This window comes from Charadrius vociferus, unplaced genomic scaffold (genome assembly GCF_000708025.1).
Source record: "Charadrius vociferus isolate BGI_N301 unplaced genomic scaffold, ASM70802v2 scaffold17, whole genome shotgun sequence".
Classification (NCBI taxonomy): domain Eukaryota; kingdom Metazoa; phylum Chordata; class Aves; order Charadriiformes; family Charadriidae; genus Charadrius; species Charadrius vociferus.
The window spans coordinates 17,157-34,648 of record NW_009649163.1 but is presented as its reverse complement, the minus strand read 5'-3'; the positions used below and the strand labels follow the sequence as shown (position 1 = coordinate 34,648).

The window sequence follows — 17,492 nt, the reverse complement described above, 5'->3', positions numbered from 1 at the left end:
GCTCCGCCCGGGGAGAAGGCGCCTTTCACCTTAGGCTGTGCCGTCTCCGGCCGGGTCAGGCGGCCCTGCGGAGCGGAGCGCCGGGTCCCCGCCGCCCTCCAGCCCTGTGATTACAGGGACTGCCTAGCTGCTGGGTCCTGGTGCTTCGGAGAGACTCCGACTTAGTCACAGATTTGCGGCAGAGGATGACAATGAGGCCCTGCTGCGGTTCCTGAGAGCCTCGTTGTGTGAGCTGACAGAGATTACAAGTCCCGACAGCCCCTCTCCCTGTTCTTATCTCTGTCAAAAATCACCTTCCAGTTTTACACACATGTATTGTTGCGTGTGGGACCACTATTTCTCTGCAGGTAACAAAGTGTAATGTAGTTTGCCACTTGTTATTAACTTGTTACTATTTTTTATCGTCCATTCACAGAAAGAACAGTACTACTCTGAGCAACACTCTTCCTTGATTAACAAGGCCTACCAAACCCTCCTGAACCCTCTGAGCCGTGGCCTCTATCTAGTAAGGTGTCCGTTACATCTTTTATCAGTACTCCTGTCACTAATCGTAGGTGGCTGGGGCTGCGGGTGGTGATGTAAAGAACCAGACCTTTGAGTCCATCATTAACATACTAATTTGTGTTCCTCTGAAAAAGAGGTTTACCAGGGATTGAAGGGAGACCAAAAACAAGCTTGTCTGAAAACTAACCGGCTTTTGGACTACTTTCTTTGACATTTCACTGATTATTACCATCTCATTTGCTGCTCATGTTACACTGATTTGTTTCGTGCATCACATGTTGTCTTTGGCCATGGCTGTTCCTTTGAGATGTCAGTCTGGCCCTTGGCAGCCTTCGTTATGTTTTTTGCTTTGGTTAACTGCTGATTTTTATGGTCTACCTATGGAGTCAATTTTAAGACTGGCTCTGTTCATGCACGTTTCATGGAATAAAACAGAAGCTTATCAGATGAATCTGAGTGAGGCCTACTAAAAAACTTCATAGTCAAGAAAATAATTCACACTGAAATAGACGCAAGAATGTGTATTTCCAAATTCCCATTTTCTTCACCAGCTGGAGCTGAAAGGAGTAGAGCCGGCACAGGAGACAGACTCTGATGCAGACCCAGTGTTTCTCACAGAAATCATGGAAATGAATGAGAAATTAGCAGAGCCTAAAAATGAGGATATCCTTGAAGAAATTGAAACTTTAATTAAAGGTATGTTATGATTTGAGGGTTTTATACAGAATTAATTTACTGTATCTTGTATAACACAAGAGTCTCTGAAGGCTTTTTCAGTGTATTTCTTTTAGTATCTCCAACTTACATTCATCTTTAATTGACTGACTGCAAGAGCTTCCCCTCAAAAAACAATGTTGTCTTTACCAATTTATGCCACCTAAACATCAAATCTGGCTTAAGAAAATCTGTATAACAGTATCTATTCTGATAGCAAAATCAGTATATATGTTGACTATAAAAAGGAACTTCTTATTCAACCTTCAGCAGATTGGGGCAAGTAGACTGTTCTAAAAGAAAGAACCACTCAAAATGAAGTTTAATAAAATGCTTGAGTGACCACATTAAATAATTTCTTCATTTATATAGACAATGTATTTCTTTCACCTTCTTTACCTTAGCAACCATTATATTAAGTGATTATTACCCTTATACAAGCAACTTTTTTCTTTATATTGTTGGTGATACCCAGAACATTGCGTTTATTGGTATATTTAATTCTTTGCAATAACAGTAGTGTGCCAAAAGCAATTAGAATAACTAGAATAAAAACTAAGTAGAAGAAAACTAACTGCAGCAGAGTAAACTGATACACCAAAAGTAAATTAGATTTATGGGAAGTTAGTAACCATTGACTTGCATTGGAATTGCTGCCTGTAAACCTGTTTAAACAAAGAAATATATCTGTTTGAAATTATAATATTAAAAAAAAGACAGTAATATTATGGAAAGCTCTCTTAGCTCCCAAAGGCTATGAGACTCGTAATTAAGTTTCCCACCACAGACAATCAGAATGCAGTGGTATTAAATATACTAAGTGTGTAACAAAATGTGAATGAAATCATTTGTTTTACAGTTAAACAAGAAGAACTGACCAAAGAGGTGACTGCAGCTTTTGAAAGAGGTAGCTATTTCTATTAAGTATTTAGCTGCCATACATACCAGTTATAAGTGCTTAAAAATACCACATTCTCTTATTGGCAAATATTTCCTAAGTACAGAGCAGAAATACTGCATAAACAAGTGTTCTTTGTTTGGTAGTTAGACTAAGTACTTCTAAGCCGACCTTTCTGCTGATTGAGGAAATTCAGGACCTCACATTAAACTTCAAAAAAATCCAGTACAAAAGTTGCAGTTAGTTCAATTTGCATCGAAATGATTGCTTCAAGTGGGAATGCAGATGCTAAGAACTTGTTTATTTGTTTCCCAGAATATTGGGAAGGAGAGATTCCTTTCTTAATCAAACTTACCACCTATTCTGAGGTTTCAAACTTGAATTAAGGAGATTTTTCTCTGCAGACTTGAAGCTGTCACTAGAGTAGCGGGTACTGTTCTTTGCAGTGAACGTCAAGACAAGAAAAATTTTGCCACTTGCCACTGAAGCTGTGGGGCAAGAAAAGACCTGATGCCTTGTTCAGCCTCAGGTTGTCAAGACAAGAAAAATTTTGCCACTTGCCACTGAAGCTGTGGGGCAAGAAAAGACCTGATGCCTTGTTCAGCCTCAGGTTGTCAAGACAAGAAAAATTTTGCCACTTGCCACTGAAGCTGTGGGGCAAGAAAAGACCTGATGCCTTGTTCAGCCTCAGGTTCTAGGGACATCCTGCGCAATAATTAACATAACTTTATCACGCAACCAGTTGATAGGCAGTAGCTTGAACCATTCCAGACTAGCTTCTTACTCTTTGAAGAAACCTTTACATTTCTCTCTGGGTCTTGGAATGCTTTTATTATTAGGTTTATGTAGTAGTGTGTTGTAATTGTAAAACATCAAACGCAAAGTAGTGCTGGCTGGCCCTGCATGTGGAGAATTATAACCTTATAATCTGTCGCTTGTTGTACTGCGAGAGTTCAGGATTGTGTGGCACCTATCCTTGTCAGTAGGTGATAAACAACCTTTCCCCTCCAATTGTTTCATTAAGGAGAAACTGTTTCAATATCAGTTTTGGACTTGATGCTATCTGTACTGGAGTCCTACAAATCTTCTGCATTTTCCAGTGATGGCAGTTGGTCTAACTGCATGCATTTAAAAAAAAAAAAAATTGTCTATATACTTAAAATACCCCAGTGGCTACATCAATACTATGGCCACTTTACAGAAGTCATTAAAGGGTACTACTGTCACATGTCTTTTCTAAATGGTACATTTTTACATGTTTTGTGAAACACCTCAGTTGAGGTGGTTCACAAAACCATCCAAGATGAAAATAACAGGCAACATGGTTTTAATAGTGTATGGGTCCTTACAAATTGCAGTTCTTAGCACTGAAACGGGTGCTGTCATTGGAATCTTGAGATTCATTTTGAAAATGAAAATTCAGCCCTCCCTCTGTAAACTAGTAATCTTTTATTTCATTTCAGATGATCTTCAAGAAGCCAAGAAGCTTCTAGCCAAAATGAAGTATTTTGCAAACTTAGAGGATAAACTAAAGAACAAGAAGATCCCATCCTGATACTGGCTCCTTTCCCATTAAGAGTTAACATGTTTTCAATTAAACAGCTGATTTAGCTACCAAAATCAGAGAAATGGTGTTTGCTTCCTACGTTTTCATTAAAAGCTTTGATTCTGAGAGAAGGAAGATAAAACATAAATCTAGTGCTTACTGTAGCACTTATTAAATAACAGATGGAATCACGAGATGCTTACAACCAGGAAAATGAGTAATAGGTAAGGCACAACTACTGTCCTAGCAGTTACAGGTGTGGAAGGGAGTATCAGAGAGGCACATAAACACCATGTGTAATTAAGACTTCCTACTCTTTGACTACTAAAATATGAAGAATTTATTTTAAGTTGAGAAAGAGTCCTGGACGAAATGTTTGACACTGAGCAGAAAGCTCGTTCAATGGGTCCTTCAAGCTCTCTGTAGTCTCCTTGTGTGTGTTCTGTCAGACCATCTTGAAAAATCTTTAAAGGTGAAATGTATTTAATTCTGTCCTCTCTGCTATGTGGTGCTTTTTGTGACGTTCATCTCAGTCTGTTGGGAATTGGCCATGGTAACTAGAAGAGGTTCTACCCTGTTGCAGTTTAAAATTTTAAGATGCTAAGTTAGGGCAAAAAAATAAACCCAAACTCAAACCCCAGAAACTGTTTTATTAGTACCCTCTTAGAAAACAAGTCTTTCTAATAAACTTTCTTACATATAACAGTAATTCAGATAGTAATTCAGATGCTTTACTGTCTTTCTACAGTTACAGTAGTAGGACTAGATGAGGAATGTAAAATCTTTCAAAAAAGTTATTTAAGTGAAAAATGGCAACTAAATACCCCAATTTATATATAAACTAGAATATTTCAAATATTGGTTTCTCAGTAGGTCAGTTCTCATTTGGGTTTTAACAGCTCAGAGTATTTTATTCAGTAAAGCAGTAACATACACTTTACTACACGAATCTGAAGAAGGGACTTAGACATTAAAGAAGAGCTATTGAATTACCTGATGAAATCTGCCGGGGGCGGGGGGGGGAATTCATTGAACACCCTCTCCTGGCATTTCTGCATTCCTACAACATCAAGCTGTATCTAAGCATTGAGTCTTCTATGTATAATATAATATGTTGTTAATAGCATTTCAGCAATACATGTTTTGACAGCATTTCAGAAAGATTAACTTGCCTTTAATTAAACTTCCTCTGAATATACAGGAGGATTTAATAAGCTACTTGTTCACGGTATTATACTGCTAATATAGAAGACGCTGTTCATAATTCTCATTTAAGTTCTGTTACAGCTATGAAATTACACAAATCTTTTTTAAAATTCATCATGGAGTTGTCTTCTTTCATAAAGCTCTGTTTCCTTTTTTTTAGTATTTCTTCCAAAATTAAGCTTGTGAAATTCCTTTTCGATTTCCAGAAAAGATTTGTTTTTTGTCTCAGGAATTACGAGGAAGATGAAAGCAGCAACTAAGGAGCACTCCAGTAAGAACACCAGAAAACAATACTGCTTCAGTCCATTCTGAAAATAAAATTTACTTGATTGCAACATATTTCAAGTATAACAGTGGGTTTGGGAAAATAAAAAGCATTTTGTTCCCATTCACACCCAACATTGCTGCTCAGATATTTTTAATAAAAAGACGTTCAACCTATCCTTGCTTTACATGTAACTTTTTTAAACTTTTTTTTTAGCTAAAAGACTACCAAATGCTGCGCAATACACTTATTTGTCTTTTATTATTAAAAAAAAAAACAAAAACAAAACCCAACTGTTTAAACACACACTAAACAATTCATAATGTAATGACAAAATGACAAGTCAGCATTTGGTATTTAGCTGTCTCATATTTTAAGATTATACGATTTATCTTTTTCTGAACGTTTCTTAATATTTTTCAATGCTATACATTAAAAAATCCAACTATCTTATTGAGAAGCAGAGTTCAACCAAACCAAGTCAAATCAGGATACCCTGTTGCGTGCTGTTCCTGCATGTTTTGCTCTCTAGAATAAGTGCTAAAACTGAAAATACAGAGCTAGAAATGAAAGCTTATATTGTTTTTCCTCATAATCTTCCTGATCCCAGAATCCTCTGTATGTAAGTTTAGTGAGCTCCCAGAGATGTGAACCACTAGCCCCAGGTACTAGTTCTACTTTACTTTGACATAAAAGCACAAGGCACTATTAAGAAATACGTTATTTGAATCTCAATATCTGATTAAGTTTTTCTAGTTTTGATATGGTCTCTGGTTTTTTAATCTGAACATGAAAATTACCCCCATGCATTCCTTTTAATTTTCATTCATCATGTTTTGTATTTTCTGTTGATACCTAAAAAATATTTTAAGGGGACTAGTTATACTCGGTTGATGGGTAGTATGCCTGCTATGTTTAAGTGTTACTGTATAAGAAAAAGCAATTTGCTGGAACCTGAGAGAAGATTAAATGGGAGGTGAGGCAATTAGGAAAACATGTTATGCATACTTACCACTATGAAGGCAAAGAGCCTCCCAGTTGTGAAGAAACTAATCCAACTGATAGTCCCTGCTATCATGTAAGCAGCAGGACGTGAAGACTGTATAAATAATTCAGCTGTCAGGGTATTTGTTATGCCACCTGGGGAAACGAGTTTCAGAAACAGGAGTTATTATGCTAAATGTCCATTTGTGGCTATTTCCAATGCCACAAAAATTGAGTTGCTCAGTTTCAGGCTATGGGAGACTAAACTGTTCTGATGGGGCGGGCTCACTTGTGTTCCTCAGCCAGGGCATTCACAGCCTCAGTCAGTACTTACTGCCTGGCAGAGCGGAGCTGCTGACACTCCCCCCGGCTCCACACACACGTTTCACCGCTTTAAAACATTCATCACTGTGAAATACCTGGTCCCAACCCAAAGCTCAAGATGAAGGCAAGTATAGATGTCATGCTCACATAAGGCACCCACGAGTACAGGTCCTGGAACAAGAGAATGAGAAGGTTTAGTTCAGGTTTTGATAATGCAGTTTGAAAGTTTGGCTTAACAGTTACACTTCCTTTTGCCATTTTATTGCAACTAAGACCAACAGCCGTTCATGGCTGTTTACAGCTAATTTCTTTAACAGTACTGCTTCAGAGAAATTAAATATTGTTCATTTAATAATTTTTACTAAATGGAGTCTAGTACTTCTGTCAAGATTTATAATTAGTCCTCCGAGGCTAAAAATTTACACCAATATGGAACATAAGAATTACATGTTGTTACTAATTTAATATTTTGTCAGTGTTTATGTTGGTATTTTATGCTGATCCCATGAGTTAGCTGTCACTCAGCACTTTCATAGCACAAACAGACTTCTCATCACATTATTTATGTATACGTAAATTTCAACAGCACAGTAAAGAAACACTAGGATTACTATATACATGTGAAACTAGCTGCATTGGAAAGACCAAACCCAAGCATGAAATCCCGTTATTCAAAAGCAAACCAAGAAATGTACGAAAGTTCCAATAAAATAGTTAAACCTAGGCCACTGCCTAACGGCTGGCTCATTCAGCGTTTTGCCTGGCCCAGCAGCTTACGCTGCTCCAACCGCACAGAAATTGCTGTAGGCACCTCTTTGGTGGCCCGCCTGCCAGGCTGCGCCGCCCCACACCGCTATCCCTCCAAACGTCCCATCTGCAGCGTGACTGCGCCTCACCCCCCCGTGCACAGCCAGCACCAAACGCCAAACGCCGGTGGTGGGGACAGGGAAAGAACTGCAGCTCTGAAATCCTGCCTTCGTGAGATACAGATTTATCAGGCAAAAAAATACTGACTAAATGGAGTTGCTCGCTGTTGGAGCTACAGCTGCATCGCCTTGCTTGGATCACCTGAAGTTAACGGTAAATGTTTAGTGCAGTACCGTCTGCAAGTGTAGAGAGAGATTTCCTCCAAACGGCCATTTCAGGAGGTTTGTGGGGCTGCCTTATTGGAGCTGATACAGCATACAGAACAATTTACGATGCATCTCTATATGCTACACCCAAAAGCGAGACAGGATGTTGCCTTTGCATGATACACTTAAGGCACTCAGTATCTCTAGTGAGTTTCCAATAGTTTTTGTGAATTTACACTTAATGGATTTAAGTGTCTTTTGAATTTCAGCATCCTTACAATATTTTTGTTTGATTGTTTGCTTTACAATTAAGTGACCGAAGTGGACTCTAATGCTTGAGATCATCACTATGTAGTATTTCATCCTAAAATTACTTTAAAAGCTAGAATAAATGCTGTTTTGTCATCACTTAGTTTTGTCAGCCTTAAATGCAGCCGCAGATTTAAGATAAATACATGACCAAATCTTAGCTGACACCACTCTCTTATTTTAGGGAAACACGGCTGCAGAAATCTTTCAACTGCTGTGATTTTTTATGCTGCTGTTTAAACCTATGCAGCTCTTATCTTCCACCTTCTTTTGAGTGTCACAGATTTTCACTCACTACAATCATATCATGTAATATAAATGAGTCCTTCTCTACACCTGGTAAGTCAGAGAGAACGTTAAAACAATGCTCCAAAGGCCCATAAAGAGATAACCCCCAATGATGAGACATCTTCTTCCCACGTAGTCTATCAGTAAACCCTGTGGACAAGACATAATCTTCTGTTACAATATTGATCTCATATTTACCAATGTTATTCTTCAAGAAGAATCGTTACTCGTTATGCTAGGATGTAGAGTAAGTTGTTACTTACACAGGTGAGGGCTGTGAGGCATTCACAAGCTCCAGTGCCCAGTGTCACATACGGGATTTTTTCTGCTGAGATCCCAGCTTGTTTAAAAATGTAAGTTGCATAGAAATAAATCTACAACAGAAAAAAGAAAATAATGGGGCATTCGCAATAGTTAAACTGTCAGCTGCAAACAAAGTCAAGTTCATACTAAACACACAGGTCACTGTATTTTATATTATGAGTTACTAATTTGATGTAAACAGCAAGAAGAATCTGTTAAATTCATGTCTAGGTAAATATATTGCTATCATAAAAGCAAATGTAATTATTCAGCTTGCTGAATATACTCCTTCAGATTCTTAAACCAGACACAATGGGATAAGCTGATCCACCTTTATTTACTTTTTTCAGAAGATGTAAACACAGGCATTAAGTCATTCTTTAAAGAAATTTACACAGCAGAAACATGTAAGTGAAAAAAAAAATGGAAAAAGGAGAAACACAGAAATAATAAAAATACATTCTTTCCCACTTTTCCCATTTCTCTGAGTTTCTCTACGTGGATCCATTGTGTTAATAAAAGGTTGAAAAACAGATGAAAATTAAATAATTGTTTAAGGTGTTTGTACATATGGAATCTTACAGCATTGATCCCACTGAGCTGTTGGCCCATAGTCATCACAATCACAGTAATGAGCTGCCACCTCACACCATGATCAGTGAATAATTGCCAGGGTTTCTTGGGTTTCTCCCCATCTAAGGCAAAACACTCCCGCTGTATGTCTTCCATCTCCCTTTGATACTCTGAAGAACCATGAAATCGCTTCAAAGCTAAAAAAGAAGAAAATAAATTCTCTTATGTTTACCTATTGACCACAACTTCTGGAAAATCATCTCTTTCCGTAACGACCTGGCTTTTGCTAGGATCTGAAAACTTTCTGCTTTAGGAAGCTGAGAAAAAAGTAATTTGCTTTATGACTTGTTTTTTGCTTACTGGTTTTCCAACATTTTTTGCTGTGGTGGATTTGGAGATTTCAGTGGCATGGTTTTGCTTTTTTTAGAGGAATATCTGACTTTGAAATGTTCACCAAGCAAAATATTTTGAAGTGTTCCATATCTGAACCACAGACCTCCAAACAGTCTTTTCATTAAACCACATTCTAATGAGTTTGAAGTCTTTTACTCAAATGCTAGGCAGATATCAAGTCTTTTGCTATGTCCCTGTCTTTAATTTTGCCAGTGGAACGCATTTAGGGAACCGGAGTAAAAATTGTAAGTAATTCTTCTAAGGCAAGTATTATCAGAAGTCATTTGGATGCAAGACTAAAATCTTTACTAATGGTCCTAAAACCAAAGAGTACATAACATCAATTCCTCTAAAATCTTCAATATTAAATATTTCATATGTGACAATTTGCCCACTTAGGGGCAACAGTAGAGCTTTTGATGCTGCTGGGAGCAAACTTTCTAATGCTATTGTTATCACTAACAGCGTAACCAGCTTGAAACTCTAGCCACTCTTCCGCATCAGGTTCAGAAGCAGCCACGATTCTTGAAAAAAAACCCATTCAATGATTATGTTATGTTATATGAAAAAAAAAAAAAAAAAAAGGAAAGACTTAAATATGATCTGGAAGTTGCAAGCTTCACTTACATATAATGAAGCCCAAACTAGATCATAATCTGAAAGGGATATTACTGTCATCTTGTCCATGGCTTCCGAGTTAGACAGAACTCTATAGGTCCTTTGTAGTTAGGTAGCTTTTGCAGTTGTGATGGTCTATGAATATTTTTGGGCAAGGTAAGCAGGGAGAGACACATTTTTATTAGAACAGTTGACAAACAGGGGGGGGACACAAACCACTACCTCAGTGTCTCCTTTTGGCATTCTATTGTGAAAAAAAAATCTCTGGTGATATTTAGTTTCTTCTTGCACTATGAAGAGAACTGTGTAATTTCAGGATAAAGTATATCACAACTAATCTGAATTTTTGTCTTTCAAATTCTTCTTGTAGTGTGTGGGCTTCACTTGCTCATCTATGCAGTACTGCACAGCTATCACATTACAGTCATTTCTTGAGTAGGGTTTGAATAAAAGGAGAACAATCATAGATCTTAAAGATAAAATAAAGTTAAAAGTCTAAGCTGTCACAGTTCTCCCACATGATATAACAGGGGGGGAAAGGGTATTCAAAAGATAACTAAATATTTAGAAAATGGAGGATAAGGAGTTTTCTGTTCAAATAGCCAATGAATCGCTTTTTTTAACATCACCTATTTTTCAGTAAAAAGCTCTCTAATTTTTCAGCTACTTAAGCTGTCTCCTTTTCATCATATTACTTTCGATTATTTCTTACAGAAGTACAACAGAAAACATCTGATGTAACTGATACTTATCTGTGACATGACCCGAGAAACGAACAATCCAGTGAAAGGCTAAGTAGTTTACGTATGTAACTTCATCCAAGAGAAAAATTATTAAACCTTTAAAGATTTCATTAGAGAGTAACAAAACATGAACACATTTGAAATGAGATAATAAAGTTTTGTTCACAATCCATTATAGAGTCCCAAGTTCCACAATCCCTTTTCTATGTAAGCTCACTGGAGGAAAAACATGGGCCAAAAAGCACGAGGCGATAGAACTGTGCTGTGTTGATAAAGAGAAAAGGAGAATCTGGAAACCAATACACTCATCGTACCTTTCTGAAGACACAGAGAAAGTATAAACGCTGTAAGTTACCTTTGGCACAGCTCAGCTCATCACCTCTGTCTATAAGAAGATATCTGGGACTTTCAGGAAACCACGGCAGGAATAAAAGTTGGGCAAATGCTGGGAAACAGCTGCTGGATAGCAACAGAGGCCAATATGTTTCTCCACCTAATAATTCCCTGGGAGAGGTGGGGAAAAAGAAGCAAAAAAAACCACCAAGAAGCAGTTAGCTATTGGTGACTACTCAGGCAACTTTTTGGGAGCAAGATGTTTGTCCTTCAGGAAAAGCTCCCTTGTAACCAGTTACCTACATCTTGTGAACCTCAGCAGAGAGACATTGGGAAAATATTTTCCAGCCACTCTGAAATCAGGTTTCACTCGGGAAGAGGCGAGCAGCCCTGCTTTACTGATGCTTGTTGCTGTGTTGGTCCTAAGCATTATTTGCAGCTTTGACAGAGCAGTGTTTTCTAGCGATGCCAGAAAGTAATAGCATATAGACTTCAACTTAAGGTCAGCAGCATCATTTCCATCTGCTCTTGAGAGTCATACAATAATTTATGATAGAAAGGAACTCAGAAAGTCATCTGATCCTACCTCCCATTCAAAGTTGATCTAACAAGAAGGTGTACTGCATAGAATGGAATCATTAAAATTGGTACAGTTAGAATCAGCAGGATGATGTGTTGTAGGCAACAATGTAAACTTGCTAAAATAGAAAGTGTATTGCATTTTAAATACTGACCCTAGATTATGCATTCTGAAATTTATATTCTACTTTATTTTGTAGCTCTTCTCACCTAAAGTATCTACCAAAACCAGTTAATTCAGAAGCTAGTTATAAGGAAAAAGAAAGAGAAGTCTAAGTGCTTTTGGTAGAGTGACAGAGGAAAACAGACACTGTGCTGTTCCTCAGGGTATGTGCAGCTGCTCTTAGGGCAGCGGAAAGCTTCTGGCAGACTTCATGAAAGAAGCTTTTCATCTTGAAGTTGGGCAGTCTCTGTTCTTGGAACTTTTTAAGACCCAACTGGATAAAGTCCCTGGTGACTTCATCTGATCTCACAAGGGACAAAGCCAGCAGCAGTGCTGCACAACAGAAATCATGAGTCCTTTGCTCTCAAGTCCTGTCTCATGAACGTCCACTGTCTCCAGCAAGAAACTGGTAGAAAATATGAACTCAGCATAAATGTACCTGCTTTACTGATGCTGCTCTGGCTGACCCATCTAAACTGAGAATATTTCCCTGGGGAGGTAGTACAGATGGTTTGCAGTTGTAGGAATAACGTGACAAAAGCAGGGTTTGCTTCTTAAAGGTAGAGTAATGAACTGTGTGCAGCTCATTCACTAATGCTGCAATGGCCACAATGAGTATTTTGCAGGGAGCTGCAGGGAATTGGAATTTTTTACATGCGAGTAAGGCAAGGCAAGAAAAAAAAATGCATTTCTAACCTCAGACCAATTATTTGTCCTGTCAGAATCCCCCCAGTCAGAAAGATGGAACTCCCCATGGCCATGCCACCTCTAAGATGTTTTGGGGCAACCTCCCCAATATACAGAGGCTGCACACAGAGCCCAATACCTGCAAATGAATGGAGAAAACATTTTCCTATTAATAGATTTTGCTTTGAAAAGACTTACTGAACCAAAACACAGGAAATCAGACTTAATTAATTTCTTTGTTAATTTAGCTGCCTTTGTATTCCAAGTTAGACTACAGAACATTTTTGTCACCATATCTACAAAGTAGCATACAAACAAATATCATAATACCTAAAGAATCAGCAGTAACAATCACTTATCATTCAGCATAGTTTATTGAAAGCAGGAATAGGAAATCATTCACCTGAATTTATGCCAATCAAAAACCTTCCAGCAATCAGTAACTCAAACAATCCTGTAGGAAAACTGATCCCCATTAAAATGGAGGCTAGTATTGCTATAATATTATTCATCAAAAGAGCTCCTTTCCTAAAGAGGAGAAAAAAAATCCCAAACTGTTAAGAAAATCTGCAATAACATGCTTTTTTTAAAAAAAGTCTTCCTTTCTGGTAATACGGAAAAAATGGGCTTTATATTGAAGAAACGTGCTATTAACTGGAAAGACAGATATCTGATACAACTATTTACTCAGATTTTAAAACAAAGTCCAAACATAAGGGTAATACATAAATTTGACAGAAATGCCTGACAGGGTAGGCGTAGGGGGTTGTTCATTTATGCTAGATCTATACAGAATGCGCATGAGATGGTTCAGATGACACAGCGTGTCCTTACCGGCATGAAGGCAGCACATGCGTATGGGGGACCTGTGTTTCCTACCATGCGCTATGTGCATACTCCTACTTAGATTTCAATAAAGACAATGGAAAGACTGGACTGGAAGGATGCCATTCAGGGCTCATCTTTTAAAGTCACATTGGAACAAACTGTAAAATTCTAATAGAAAACTCTGCTTTGAAGTGAAAAACATTTATAGTCATCTAAGTCACATTTTTTCCTGCTCTTCTTCCATTTATTTATTTTATATTTCAGCAAGAAAGGAGGAAAGGAAAGCATCCTGCTATATGCCTGCTGCTGTGACTCACCTGCCCAGCCGAATCGCCATGCTGCCTCCAATAAGGGCTCCACACAGGCCTCCAAGTGAAAATACAGAAGCAATGACAGACCAAAGAAAAGTCAGCAAATCTGGATTTAGTTCCTTGTGATAACGACTAGTCCAGGTTTCATTTAAGAATCTGTGTATATGCTGCAGTAGAAAAGAATGATGAATATGTGGCATTACTTGTAGCCCCCACCATAGCACTATATATAACCTGCACCTCAATCCTGAAAACCAATTCTGGGAGCTAACAAAAGCTATCATCTTAGTTGTAATATATTAAAAACATTGATGACTTGCAGAATATTCCTTGACCACAATACCATTTCCTATTCTCCATACATCTCAGAGACCACTCAGCAGCTTTGCTTTTGTAGCATACCTCAGGGGAAACTGTATTCCACTCAAGGAAAAACACAAACTTCCCGTATACTGCTACGAAAGGGCTTTGAGTTTCTTCTGAATGAAGGAGGGACAGGTGTTCCTACAAGTTTTTAGGAACATCTCAGAGGACAGACGTCTCACATAACCCAACAAATTTTACTGTCAGGAGACTCATTCCAACACTTGGTTTAAAACTCCCTGCCTTAGTGTAATCCAACAATTCATAGTAAAATCCTTTTCTGCAACTCTAATATTCTTAGGCCTTTCTTGGAGTATTCATGTGTCAGACCTTCTAAACTGTTATTCCTAAAATTTGCCTTTAAAAACTCTTGAGCTGACGTGCGTCTGTAATCAAAGGTTCCTGTTCTCAGCCAGCAAACAAAGACTTAACAGAAGAACAACCTTCCAGGACTCTCCCTTTGTTTCCAGCATACTACATGTTCTTTCACAAACAGCTTATTTTAACCTTTGTAAAAAGCATACAATGCTGTAGCAAATTCAGTCTTCACAGTTACATAAGAAAATACATCAGCTGACAGCAGAAAATAATACCCGTCACTTTCACAAGACCATTTGCTCAGATCCTCTTGAGTCATCCACAAAATAAGCAGAATCCTCAAGGCCATGGCAATGAATGCAAAAGTAACAAGTAGGTGAAAATATCTGCGAGATACTCAGAAACTACAGATGCATCTTTTTGGCTCTCCCAGAAGATCTTTCTCAGTAAACTGCCTTGTGATGGACAACAGTAATGATCCTTTCTCCCTGCTATCCAGTGACAGGACACATGGGAATGATTCAAAGCTGTGTCAAGGGAGGTTTAAACTTGACATTAGGAGTGGTGACATTTTACAGAAAGGGTGGTCAAACACTGGAACAGGCTTCCTAAAGAGGTGGTCGATGCCCCAAGCCTGTTAGTGTTTAACAGGCATTTGGACAATGCCCTTAATAACAGGCTTTAATTTTTGGTCAGTCCTGAAGTGGTCAAGCAGTTGGACTAGATGATGGTTGTAAGTCCCTTCCAAATGAAAATGTTATGTTTTATCCTATCCTATCCTATCCTATCCTTAATGTTCTGGGCTATCTTAGTCAAAAGCATAACTGGAAGATGTTACTTATTCATTCACCTAATCCTTCTAAAACAGACTTTAACAGAGGTACTTATGTGGCACATTTGGCACTTTTTATCTGATACAGAATACCTCTGATGGGAGGTACTTACAAACAAATCAACACAAAACCATTCTGGAAATCAACAAGAATTCTTCAAAGGAGAGGACACCTGCCTTCGTTTCTGCTGTGATTGCAGTTTGAGTGCATTTGGCCTCTCGGCCAGTTAGAGAGGATACCTCCACTACTGTAAAACAACCCTGTGAACAAGAGACAGTATTTTACCTGGGTGGGTGCATTGATAATGGAAACATTATACCCATACTGAAAGGTCCCTCCGATTCCAACAGCACAAACAGCAAGAAACAAGGTCCAACTGGGGAACTAGAGAACAGAAGAGAGTAACAGGCATGAAAAGAGATAGGGCCTTGAACCCACATGCATATAATATCTAGGTGAAAATCACAGTGAAATATATCATGTATTTAGTTTTGAACAGTGAAGTATTTGTTTAGAAAACTACATAAACCCTCAAACACCTGCAGCAAGAGAAACACTTCATGCTAATTGTGGCCATGATCACTAACATCTTTCAGAGATGCAACGATTACAAGTATCCAGATTAAGTGCAGGCAACACAACCACTGCACTGCTGATGGCATATTTACTGAACTGTGTAAATGCTTTTTGCGTGAACCACACTGCTCATGGTGTCTGTTTTTAATGAAAGAATTTTCATACACTTTATGTTTGGTGTTAGAGGCACAATGACTCAGTATAAGAAATAACCAAATCGCAGTTTCTATGACTCACACTTCATCTGAGATGTGAGAAATAACAGTATTTTATTTCCCTCAGCAAGTCCCCAAGTTGATTACTGGATGTCTGCAAGTTAGCAGACTAAGTTAAACCTTAGTATCTTAAATCACAACTTATTGTTCACTTATAATAGTATTCAATCTAACATTTATTAGAATGTACTTTTCAATTTTTCAATACTGATTACCTAGTTACATTCCTAAATCAATATTCAGGAACCAAAATTATTAGATTCACAGATGCATAATTTTTAAGGTCAACAGAAACCACAATTATGATACATTCTAATCTCAAGAGAGTCTACTTGGTCATAAAACATTATACTTTGGATGAGGCCATTGGGGCAGAGAAGATCTCTAGAGGTTTATACAGTGTTTGGCTTTCTGACGTGATACTTCTTGACTCTACTTTTTAGTGAACATGATAGTACTAAAAATAACATCCAGCTCGAATGTTTAACAATGCTTCCATTAAAAATTATGTCCTAATTTAATCTCATAGTATCTTTTTGTCTAACTTCAGCTGGACACAACAATGTCTCCTATATTAAAGGCACTTCTATGATCAAATTTCCTCTTCCTTCATACATAAAGACTGTACATGGGGGTTTTTTATAAGCTTGTACTCTCTGAATTTCTCAGACTAGTTCTTCATTATTCGCATTCTTGGTCCAGTTCCCAGAAATGTTGAGTTATTGAATATGCTATACTGTATTCTGAAAGACCTCTGTCTTTCCTGAAGATAATTTATCAAAACTTCTTTTATTCAGGACTGAAATTCAGAAGAAGTTGAAATTTATCTTCTTAAAGTAAAATCCAATTAATATTTCCTTGTGGCTTCCTGAGAATAAGTAGTGTTTCTCTGAATAACAACCAAAACAATGAGTTAAGGGTCATAAATAAAGGCTGCAGCAAGTACGGTAGAAAAAATAAAACTACAGGTGGTAAATACAGGCACTGCACACTCAGACCTTTCTATTAACCAAACACTGTAAAGGTATTTTGCATGTCTCATTGGTACAATATGGAATCTAAAAAAGACAAAAAAACCACCCAGAATCATTAACATACATAATATAACTGATGTTTTGTTATGACAGCTCTGTTATTGCTGCCCAAATCAGTCTGCTCATTATACTAACGTGTTGTGTAATGAGTTTGGGCCCCGACTTCTGAGAGCACGGACAACAGCCTTGGCGGTTCTCTTCACTCCTGACAGTTTATAAACACTTTCGCCTCACTTCAGAAACATGCCACAAACAAAATCCAATTTACATTCAACGTAAAACACCAGAATCAGAAAATGTGCTTTTACAGCTTCCATTTCATAACACAGTCAGGTGTCTGAGGAAAACACAACACTTTAACAGCCTGATCACAGACTCATAGAATGGTTTAAATTGGAAGGGACTTGAAGACCACCCAGTCCCACCCCCCTGCCCTGGGCAGGGACACCCCCCACCAGCCCAGGTTGCTCCAAGCCCCGTCCAACATGTCCAACCTGGCCTTGAACACCTC

The 17,492-nt window shown here is 38.0% G+C and overlaps 2 protein-coding genes across 2 annotated transcripts in view; one reads left to right on the top strand and one right to left on the bottom strand.

Moving 5' to 3' along the window:
• HSCB (HscB mitochondrial iron-sulfur cluster co-chaperone) overlaps positions 1–3,736 on the top strand; it is a 5,828-nt gene extending 2,092 nt beyond the window's left edge. Inside the window, exons 2-5 of the mRNA XM_009888379.1 lie at positions 416–505; positions 1,056–1,200; positions 2,078–2,125; positions 3,580–3,736. Of these exons, the coding sequence (XP_009886681.1) occupies positions 416–505; positions 1,056–1,200; positions 2,078–2,125; positions 3,580–3,671 (375 nt within the window). The 3' untranslated portion in view covers positions 3,672–3,736. The remainder of the gene's footprint in view (positions 1–415; positions 506–1,055; positions 1,201–2,077; positions 2,126–3,579) is intronic.
• Positions 3,737–4,972: 1,236 nt separating this feature from the next.
• The window catches only part of LOC104289441 (solute carrier family 2, facilitated glucose transporter member 11-like), a 12,840-nt gene continuing 320 nt past the window's right edge, over positions 4,973–17,492 (bottom strand). The window contains exons 2-12 of the mRNA XM_009888378.1: positions 15,442–15,540; positions 13,649–13,809; positions 12,907–13,031; positions 12,513–12,642; positions 11,097–11,245; positions 8,997–9,184; positions 8,375–8,485; positions 8,160–8,261; positions 6,537–6,612; positions 6,146–6,273; positions 4,973–5,176 (exon numbers count right to left, since the gene is read on the bottom strand). Coding sequence (XP_009886680.1) covers positions 4,973–5,176; positions 6,146–6,273; positions 6,537–6,612; positions 8,160–8,261; positions 8,375–8,485; positions 8,997–9,184; positions 11,097–11,245; positions 12,513–12,642; positions 12,907–13,031; positions 13,649–13,809; positions 15,442–15,540 — 1,473 coding nt within the window. The remainder of the gene's footprint in view (positions 5,177–6,145; positions 6,274–6,536; positions 6,613–8,159; positions 8,262–8,374; positions 8,486–8,996; positions 9,185–11,096; positions 11,246–12,512; positions 12,643–12,906; positions 13,032–13,648; positions 13,810–15,441; positions 15,541–17,492) is intronic.